This window comes from Microplitis mediator, chromosome 1, assembly GCF_029852145.1.
Source record: "Microplitis mediator isolate UGA2020A chromosome 1, iyMicMedi2.1, whole genome shotgun sequence".
Lineage (NCBI taxonomy): Eukaryota > Metazoa > Arthropoda > Insecta > Hymenoptera > Braconidae > Microplitis > Microplitis mediator.
Window position 1 is genome coordinate 15,557,259 of NC_079969.1, and position 11,343 is coordinate 15,568,601.

At 29.5% G+C, this 11,343-nt stretch overlaps 1 protein-coding gene across 1 annotated transcript; it reads right to left on the minus strand.

The window, feature by feature from the left end:
- Positions 1-6,430: 6,430 nt before the first annotated feature.
- On the minus strand, positions 6,431-10,127 carry LOC130668918 (uncharacterized transmembrane protein DDB_G0289901-like). Its single transcript, XM_057471445.1, has 6 exons — positions 10,017-10,127; positions 9,230-9,553; positions 9,089-9,134; positions 8,894-9,000; positions 8,560-8,728; positions 6,431-6,689 (listed from the first exon to the last, which is right to left on the minus strand). The coding sequence occupies exons 2-6, from the start codon at positions 9,233-9,235 to the stop codon at positions 6,679-6,681; spliced, it is 339 nt and encodes a 112-aa protein (XP_057327428.1). The 5' UTR covers positions 9,236-9,553; positions 10,017-10,127; the 3' UTR covers positions 6,431-6,678.
- Between the last annotated feature and the right edge of the window lie 1,216 nt (positions 10,128-11,343).

Consider the following 11,343-nt stretch of genomic DNA (forward strand, 5'->3'; position numbering starts at 1 on the left):
GAAGGATTTAACCAGTGTTTAAAATTTCTAATGCTACCAAATACTTTTTAATCCTGAAATAGTATTTTTATTTCATAACCTTTTTAGGATATAGAAGGATTGAACCAGTATTTGAAATTTCTAATGCTATTGAATACTTTTTAATCCTGAAATAATTTTTTTATTTCATAACCTTTTTAGGATATAAACGGATTTAACCAGTATTTGAAATTTTTAATGCTATTGAATACTTTTTAATCCTGAAATAATGTTTTCATTCCGTTATCTTTTTAGGATATAAACGGATTCAACCAGTATTTGAAATTTTTAATGCTATTAAATACTTTTTAATCCTGAAATAATTTTTTTATTTCATAACCTTTTTAGGATATAAACGGATTTAACTAGTATTTGAAATTTCTAATGCTACCGAATACTTTTTAATCCTGAAATAATTTTTTTTATTTCATAACCTTTTTTGGATATAAACGGATTTAACCAGTATTTGAAATTTTTGATGCTATTGAATACTTTTTAATCCTGAAATAATGTTTTCATTCCGTTATCTTTCTAGGATATAAACGAATTTAATCAGTATTTGAAATTTCTAATGCTACACAGAAAAAACAGTTAACTTGAATCAAGGAAAATATTCTTGATTCAAGAAATTTTTTTTGATCGATTCGGAAAATAAAAATTTACTTGCCCCAAGTAAACAATTATCTTCAAATTTTTGTCTTGAATCAAAATTTTTTTTCTCACGTCAACATATTTTTACGCTTAAATCAAAAAATTTTCATTTGTTCCAAGAGTTTATATTTCTTAAAGTAAGAGATATTTATTTTGGAGCAAGATACATTATTTTTTTGTAGCAATATTGCATTTTTTTGGTTAAAGAAAATAAAATTTCTCGGAACAAGTACTATTCTTCTTCACGCAAGTATTTTTGTATTCTCCGACCAATAAACAAAAGTTGCTTAAGCCAAGAGAAAAAATTTCTTGGGAGAAAAGATCGATATGGAGAAGGGGAAAGTCACCGGTGCTAGACAGCAGCCGCGGGAGTAATTTGATGCTCGCCACGAGATCGCGCCTACGACATGTAGTGTCCCTGGTGAGACATTTATTTCAGAAGTGTTAAATTCCAAATTTCATTACGATATTGTTCGAGCACTCTTCTGTCATTTGACAGAACTACAAGAATCCTTTTGATACGTACTATAGTATATCCTATAATACATCATGACTTTAATATTTAATATTAAAGTTTACTTGAAATTCAAGTCTTGAATTATTTTGCTCGGAAAAAAAAACACAATAAATTACGTTTCAGTAAAAAAAAAAAAAAAAAGAATTAACACGTCAACCCGTTGGAGAGAGAATACATTTTTGACTCAGAAAATTTTAAGTCTTTATTGAAGAAGCAAACTTTTGGAGCAAGAAATTTTTTTTTTCTTGGCCCAAGCAACTTTTATTTTCACTCAAGCAATTTATTTTTCGGAGCAAGAGAATCCCTCGCAGATTTGAATCACGGTGGAAACACGGTGGGTTTGTTCCATTTTACCACTGTGATTACGCGGTGTATCCACCGTGATTACGCGGTGGATACGCCGTGGAAACACGGTGGTGAAATAGCACAAAGCCACCGTGGAATCACGGTGGATACACCGCGTAATCACAGTGGGAACACCGTGTATACACAGTGGTCAAGCCACCGCGTAATCACGGTGGATACACCGCGTAATCACAGTGGATACACTGTGTATACCCGGTGGTGAAATGGAACAAACCCACCGTGTAACCACAGTGGATCCACGATGTTTACACTTTCACGGTGTTCCCACCGTGATTCAAATCTGCGAGGGAATTTATTTCTTGGGCCAAGAGATTTTTTCTCGGCCCAAGAGTTTTTTTTTTTTCAATCAAGACGTTTATTTTTTGGAGCAAGAAAATTTTTTTCTTGGGCCAAGAAATTTTTTCTTAGCCCAAGTTAACTTTTTTTCGTTCAAAACTTTGATTTTTTGGAGTAAGAAAATTTTTTTCTTGGGGCAAGAAAAAGTTTTTTGGCCGAAGTTAAACTTTTTTTCGTTCAAAACGTTGATTTTTTGGCAAGAAATGACTTATTTTCTTTAGCCAAGAATTTTTTTTCTTAAACCAAGAAATTTTCAATTTCGCTTTGAAAATAAATTTTTTTGGAGCAAGAGAATTTACTGTCTTGAACCAAAAAAAAGTTTTTGAATCAAGTGTTTTACTTTTATTAAATCAAGAAAGAAAATTCGGAAGACAATTTTTTTTTTGAACCAAGTTAACTGTTTTTTCTGTGTACCGAATACTTTTTAATCCTGAAATAATTTTTTTATTTAATTATCTTTTTAGGATATAGAAGGATTTAACTAGTGTTTGAAATTTCTAATGCTACCAAATACTTTTTAATCCTGAAATAATGTTTTTATCTCATAACCTTTTTAGGATATAGAAGGATTGAACCAGTATTTAAAATTTCTTATGCTACCGAATACTTTTTAATCCTGAAATAATTTTTTTATTTCGTTATTTTTTTAGGATATAGAAGGATTTAACCAGTGTTTAAAATTTCTAATGCTACCAAATACTTTTTAATCCTGAAATAATACTTTTATTTCATAACCTTTCTAGGATATAGAAGGATTGAACCAGTATTTAAAATTTCTTATGCTACCGAATACTTTTCAATCCTGAAATAATTTTTTTATTTCGTTATTTTTTTAGGATATAGAAGGATTTAACCAGTGTTTAAAATTTCTAATGCTACCAAATACTTTTTAATCCTGAAATAGTATTTTTATTTCATAACCTTTTTAGGATATAGAAGGATTGAACCAGTATTTAAAATTTCTTATGCTACCGAATACTTTTTAATCCTGAAATAATTTTTATATTTCGTTATCTTTTTAGGATTGAAAAGTAATTAAAAGTATTTAACAGTTTAAATCATTTCAAATCCTGTTAAATCATGTTTTCAGGATTAAATAGTATTTAACAGAATTAAAAAATTTGAATCATGTTAAATCCTTCTGAATCATATTTTCAGGATTCGATAGCATTCATAAGGATATAAATTTTTTAATCCTGTCAAATACTTTTGTTTAATCAGGGATGCTTAACAAGTGATTATAATAATCATTTTAATTTTTGTTTATGACATGCTGAGTTTATTGGTTAAGTTTAGCGTTGTTGTAATAAGTTAGGAAAAATAATTAAATTCGATTTATTACGTGCTATTTACAAAAATTATTTTATTCTTAATTTAAATTTAAATTTTTCTAATAAATTAATTTATTCTAAACTTAAAAGTCAGATTTATAGCAAATTTGTAGATTGTTTTACTTTTCCGGTGAAACTATCAGGCTTATCACTTAATGTTAGAGTGTCTTTTTTGTACACAATTTTATTTTTTACAAATTGCCTCTACTAAAGTGTCTCAAAACTTCGCATTGTTTACTAGTTATTTCCATTTTCATGTCAAGCTCTTGAAATCGATCAGAACACTAATTTGTTTTAAGAGCTTGACATTAAAATGGAAGTAGCTAGAAAAAAATGCGGGATTTTAAAAAACATTATCGGAGATAATTTTTAATGAATAGGATTCTCAACAAAACAGATTCTATGACGTTTCGTGATAAGTCTGATACACTGTAAAAAATAAGGTACTGACATCAAACTCCCGAAGAGTTTGACAAATTTCCTCTTTAGTGAAACCAAATTCGTTTGGACTAACGAAAACTAGTTTGTCTCAAGAAAATCATTTTTATTGAATGAAAGTCTCTATTCGATTATTAGAAATTGATTAAGCGTTTATATTAAAGTTTTTAAGTTTGACCGTAATTAAATTAACATTTGAACGAATAGGAAAATATATTTTAATTAAAGTTTGGATGTACTTAATTAAAAAATAAAAAATTGTTGAAGCAAACTTTTCAATTTTTAGAAATTTAACTGAAACTCTTGAAACGTTGAGTTTGACAACTTCACATGTTTCAATGAAACAAAAGTAGTTTCCTATAATACCGAACGTGTCGTGTCAACCGACGAGTTTCTTGGAGAGAGAATCCAACGAGGTTGTGGGAATAATTTGACGCACTCACATTAAAACTGAAAAATATTCGACAAGAATATAAATGTATTCGTTACAAAATATCGAACTATATTTGAATGAAAGTCTTTATATTATCGGTTAAATAAAAAAATTTATTTATAAAAAGAGTCACATATTTATCACGTTTAGATCAATGTATAAGCAATTAACTGTATATATCCATTCAATACGAGAACAAAGTACTAGAAGCACAACTAAACTCAAACTTTCCTACTGGTCCCGTAGCGTAGCGGTAAAGCGCCTGACTCTCGCGCGTAAGGTGCTGGGTTCGATTCCTCCGGATACCAATTCTACGATTATTTAATTTTTCACTAAAAACTGAGTATGTCAAAATTATTTGTTGAGTGTAATGTATATAATAATAATAATAATATAATGTAATTGTCCCAATAATAATAATAATAATAATAATAATAATAATAATAATAAAAATAAAATCAAAAATAAAAAAAAACGTAAGAAAAAAAATTTTTTTAAAATTAATTATTGATGAAATAATTAAAGGCAATATTCACTTGATGCAGATTACTGTTTTTTTGGATCAATGCAATACAGCAACAATACAATTCGATTTTTTATTGAATCAATTACAAGGACAGTTTCAAAGGACCTACAAAAATATTACTTTCAACACTAAAATTCATTTGCTTTAATTAAATTTTGACTTAACTGAAAATTCATACTTTCAATCACCTTACAATTTACTTTGAGTGAAATTTTTAATTATTTTATATAAAACAAAAATCATTATTGTATCAACAGTTTCAATGACTTGAACTAATTTCTATTTTTTTTTAAATGAAAAAAGTTATTGAGTTATATCAAATACTATAGAGTTAGTTCAAACGACTTGGTACCTTCCCTCAAGAAACTCTCAGTTGAAGCAAAATATACTGTCAAACGTAGAGGGCGGTAGACTCAATCGCTTGACGCGCTTGGCTGTATCCAAACGCACGGAGTACTTGAGCCAAACGAATCTGGTTTGACGTCAGGAATCTTTTTTTACAGTGTAGTTTCACCGAAAAAGTAGAAAGATCTCGAAGCTCCCGATAAATTGGACTTCAAGCTCCAATAACTTCTAAACAGATGAATTTCGCAAAATTTACGGTACAATTACTGTTCCTGTGAGCATATCTAATTTTACTGTATTTTTCGATATCACTACCGTAAACTACGGTAGTGATACCGAAAAATACCGTAAAATAAGATCCGCCAGGGAAGTCCAAGGGACAATGGTTGTGTAAAGATCCAGGGGATTTGGCCAGTGACCATTGTTATAAAAGTCCGGTGGACTCAATAGTTATAAGAATAAGAAGTCCAGTAGACTAAGTAGTTTTAAATGATATAAAAGTCCAGTGGACGAGTTCTTAAAATAAATATGAGTAAAGTTAAGCCCAGTGGGCAAGATGTTATTTGATTAATAAAATTGGTTAATTACAGATATTAAAATCTGTGTTAAATAAATTTAATTCCTTATACTCCCTCACTCTTATAAACTTTCAACGACTCTGATTTTTGAAAACTAACATCTTTAATTCTGGAAGGCCGAGTTTATCTTCCAGTGACACCCTTATTAAGATCAATTAATAAAGGGGCCAAAACTTGGCAGAGTTGAGATATACCCTGTCACAAATGTCGCGATTCCCGGAAAATCACCGTAATTTACGGCAAAACCATAATTTATGATAAATAACCGTAACTCATAGATTAGTCAGGGTCAGAATTAATTAGATTTTTCAGTCGTTCAGTTCAATAGTTTTTAAGTAATTTGATAAACAAAAATTAGTATTTTCGGAGTTCAAGTATTTATCACATAACTTATAAACTGCCCAACCGACTTCTTTCGAAAGTTAATAATATCTGAGCCTCAACAATCCTTTTCTATTTTAGTGAAGCACATTTTAATCGGCCAGTTAGCTTACAAGATATAGTACAACAAAATTTACTCTTTTGATGAAATCTATTTTTTCTTTGATTGACCTCAAAAGTAGTGGAATGTTTCGCAGTTGGATCAAAAGGTTACCTGTTCTTTAGGTTTTTTTTTTTCATGAATACGGCTTCTTACTACCTCGGATGGTAATGATTACCATCTGGATAAAAGAAATAACGATTCCTCGTTTGTAAGAACTTCTATCGAAAGCTTATAGTAACTACTATCAATAGATTACTAAAAATCAATAATATTAATGTTTGAATATCAAACTACGATCAGCTTATAGTAACTACTATCAATCGATTACTAAAAACCAATAATATTAATGTTTGAATATCAAACTACGATCATAGATACTAACAACTAAAGATCGAGTGAAGCAGACATTGGTACAAAATTATTTTTATGTATTTTTTATCGATGACTCTTTCATCACAATAAAATGGTTACAAATATATAAGGTAACATTATTCTTTCCATCAATGAAAATCAAATTAGTTTATCAATTAAGATTTTTTATAAGCTTGTTTTCCTATAAATATTAGTGAATATTAAGGTGTGTTGATCGATTAAAATTAGAATACTTGTCAGCCAACTGAACAGCTATTTAAATAATGCTCGCCGATTACCATGTTCACCACCAGCCTGGAACATTTAATTTTGATTATAACTTAAGCTATCAATTTTTTTGAATTCAAGGTTTTTCAAAAGATAACTCTATGTAAGATTTTCTAGAATATTATATATATTACATGGCAAAGAATGAAAAAAGAAGATTTCAGATGAAGGTCAAGCTGACTATCCGAGCTGAAGTCTAAAATCGTCTATCCTATGCCATGCACTCAATTTTTGGTATAACCTGCATCGATACTAGGAGTTGTAATATATGCAGCCAGTCGAAAATGCCTATTCATGACCGATAGCCCAGCAAAAAAATAATCTCGTATTTTAAATATGTGAATTTCATTTATTCAGTAAGGAGAATAATGATGAGAAATAGTATATTGTGTAACAAGGGAAGAAATAAGCCGATTTCAGGCTAAGGTAGAGTTGGCTGTCCGAACCATAGGCGATTCATACAGACACTCGGACATCATCCTGAAAATGGTCAGAATAGCTTCCTAGGACCTTCAAACATTGACATCTGATGAAAACTCGATTTCCGAAAATCGAAGTGAAAACAATATCTTCTCGAATTTTTTGAAAATCATCGATTTTAGCGGGAATTTAAAAATGTTATAATTAGTTTTTGTTTTGGCAAAATGTGGTGTATTGTCATACAATATATCTCAACGAACAAAGTGAGACCAAAAACATTTTACTCACAAGCATAGAGCGCAGAAGCGCGCGCATAATTTCACTTATTTCTTTATGTTCGAATTCGAATTTTTAATCAAAATTGTTTGGGGGTGATTTTTACAAGTATAAAGATTGAGTAAATGCAAAAAGAAAATCGATTTTTTGAAATCCATTAGGTGGTCAAGTACCTTAATCACAGTCAGAACTGTCACTTATATAAATAATATAAGTGATCTGAAATTATTAATGAACAAATGACAAGTATTAGAGTTGAAATCAACGTATTTATATATATATATATATATATATAGACACTGATATGAAAGTTGTAAGATTGATTGTACTACTCATTCTAAATATATTTAGTGTCGAAATTATTTGCTCTTGTGATAATAGTAGAGTTTGTTTTTGAGAGCGGTCGATAATGACTTTAGAGGAATGTGATTATGGATTTAAATGCGTTTGTTTATGACCCCCATTATCAAACACTATTGAGGAACACAAGACGCCATTTGCTTTTTGACCAATTACTAACCACTGATCAGTAAACGGCCGTTAAGGATTTGCTTTGCAGATATGATAGGACGCGATAATCAGGCATGCGTTGAATATAATGATTTTTTAGCGCAAGAATATCTTTTCAAACAATTTATATTTTTTGTTCAGTATAGAATTCTACGCTTCGATTGTCACTAGACTTTGTTAAAATGCCAAAATAGAAAAACTGTTGGTGAACAAATATATGTCAACTTCAGTTTAATAAACTAACGGTTAGAACTTAAAAAGTTGTGAGTGACCGAAAAGGATACGAAAAGTTTTATTCGTTATTGTTTGCAGAAAGTCTCTACTCTATGAAATTATTGATTTATTAATGGAAGAAATGAATCTATCATTTACACCTTTCGTGTGTTATCTCAAAGTTTAAGGTACAAAGGTACATAAATAAATCGTCATATCAACGTCGGAAAAATTTTGTAATGTGACCATTATGATTAATCAACTTAAAAATACCACCATACTCGTTTCTTAGAGTTCCAGCTTAAAAATAGTGAGCTTACTGCACTATTAAAGCGTATGACATGAGATAAATACGATTTCTCGTGGGCGAAAAATTCAGAAATCTCTAATCACTTTGAGGCAAACATAGAGAGTGATAAGCGCGTTCGCGTTTGAGGTATATAAAAAAGTATAAATTTGTATTCAAATGTATTATTACCTCCACTGGACCAGCCACTAGGTTTCCATCCACTACTCCATCCTGAGGGTTTCCAGCCCCCTCCAAGTTTCCATCCCTTGCTAAAGCCTCCTCCACGACTATAACCACTACTTGGCCATCCACTTGAGTATCCTCCACTTGGCCAGCCGCCCCCGCTTACAGTAATAACCTTTATGAATTTATCGATCCGTTAACTTTTTTTATTCTTTTGCTTGTATAATTTAGAAATGGTCTCATAAGTAAATTCATGTATTAAATAAAAATTTATCAACTTCCAGAATATGTATCCTACTTTTATTTAATATCAATCAAATACATATTCATATCAACTTACTTTAATTATTTTTCCACCACTGCCGCCACTGTGAAAACCACCACCATAATTTGAACCCCCGTAATTCCAGCCACTGTTACTACCACTCCAGCCACTAATGGTACCACCTACAAAATAACACTAATTAATCATTTGTTATAAAATAAACATATAAGAAATAAACTATCACAATTTTATGAAGTACTAATAACATACCACAAGCGGTAGCTATGAGTGCACATAAGAGGAATAAACTGAGAACCTGAAATACATGAAACATAAATAATGAGTATATAAAAGAAAATGAAATATACAAAGTTATTAATTTAATACATTTGTCTCATAAGATAAACTTACCTTCATTTTAAAGTGTATAAAGATGCTTCTCTTGGTCTGGCTGACCAGGAGCTTCTTATATATATATAGTCCCAGCCTTTCTTTATAAGATCCCCGCTACTGCTACCGTCGTAATATTACAATCCAAAATTATCTGGGCTCTCGTCTACATTGTTTATACAATTTTAATGATTTATTCTACTGACCCTTCTCTCGACCTACTCCTGGTGCATTGCATTGTATTAAATTGAATTGCGTGAGTTTATTAACTTGCGAAATTAACGTGAAATAGACAAATTTATTCTCACACTTATATATTTTATCATATCTTTTTCTAAATTCTCTCTGCAATAAAAATGTTTACAATTTTTTATCTGATTTATCTAAACTTCTGAATAAAAGCTTTTGTAATCATATTCATTTATTTTATCGTATTTTTAAATATTAAGATTATGAGTTATGCTAACAACGAAGGCCACAGATGTTGCCCAACCTTTCACTAATTGACGCAAAGTCCAGCGAGTTGAATATCGTGTTTCTTATAGGATTCTTGTTTTTTTTTCTTTGTTGTCAATATCATTTATATAATTTATTTTAATTAACTCATTCCATAAATTAATTAAAATGATATATAATGCGGCTACACATCATGATTAATAAAATACCAAATTTAACGAGTATTTCGTATATTTTATCCAGTGCATTATATTGTAACAATTTTAATGACAGCCCAGTTATGGGTAGAAGAAAATTGATCGTAAATTATAGAAAAAAATTAAAACTGAAAATGGATAAAAATATAACTCACCTTATTTTTAAGAAAGGAGTGGAATGGCGATCGTTCTTGGACAATTATGCTCTTGGCAGATACAGTAAAAGCAATCGGTTGAATGACCGGTTTTATATACATACCTTTTCTCTAATGACACAGCTTGAATAGATGTACCAATCGCAATTACTTTAAATGAAGACGAGACAATTTATCGTCAAATCCATTTATTTTATGAAATTATGACAATGAATTACTACATAGAGAATACATTCAGTGATATCATAGCATAATATAATATATTACATATATATATATATATATATATATATATATATTATGTATACAGGCGTGTGGATGTATCACATGCGGAGAGCACTATACAAGAGATTGAAAATCTCTAACAATTAATGAAGCTTGACAAGAGAATACTCAACGTGAGTGTACTCAAGCGAGTATTAAATATTTGACAGCTCAACCATTTTATTCAGACATGACTGTTGACTGCTATTTTATCATCGTACCTACTCTCAGAAAAATTATTAATATTTTATTTTTAAAGTTAATGTAAAATCACATGAAAATAAAAAGTAACCTTTTTATGTTTCTATATATATTTTTTAAAATAAATACCATTAGCCAGAAGATCTAAAATTACCGAAAAAGACATGGGCTCACAAAGAAGATATTACAAGCACTTCACAGAGAAGAAAGACTAGTGAACCGTACTCTTTATATTGGTATAAGCTTCAAATATTAGGATAGGAGCTGTATATAGAAAATCAATCAATCTACTTTGCTCTGGGCTTTTTTTGCTGCCGTCATGCTTTATTCGTTTTAATTTTTTACGATGAAAATTATTGGTTTGTAAGCCTCGATAGCAAAAAATATTTAGAAACTAGAAAACTGTTTCTAATCGATTGACAAAAAAAAAAGTTTAACAAATACATGTGCACGTATTTTTGAAATTCAAGCTCTCGAAAAAATAAATTATCATAATATTCTACTGCAACTTATAATATATTTAATGAATAATTTATATTTTTAATTTAAATAAATTTTATATAAAAAGAAAAAAAAAAAATAATAACTAGGCTGACCTATCTCATTCAGTTTACGACGATTCTTAACATCTTTTGAAAATATAGGGTTGTCAAAAATAAAATATTATTTTAATTCAATCATGATTTGGTCATTAAATTTTTTTTAAATAATGAATGAAAATAATTTTAGCTATAAATTATAAGCAAATTTAATAATTACATTAATATTAATTATTAATTGAAAAAAGGCCATTATATTGATTATCATTATCAATTTTGCAACAATTTATCAATTCGATTCTTCAATTGATTCGAAAAAAAAA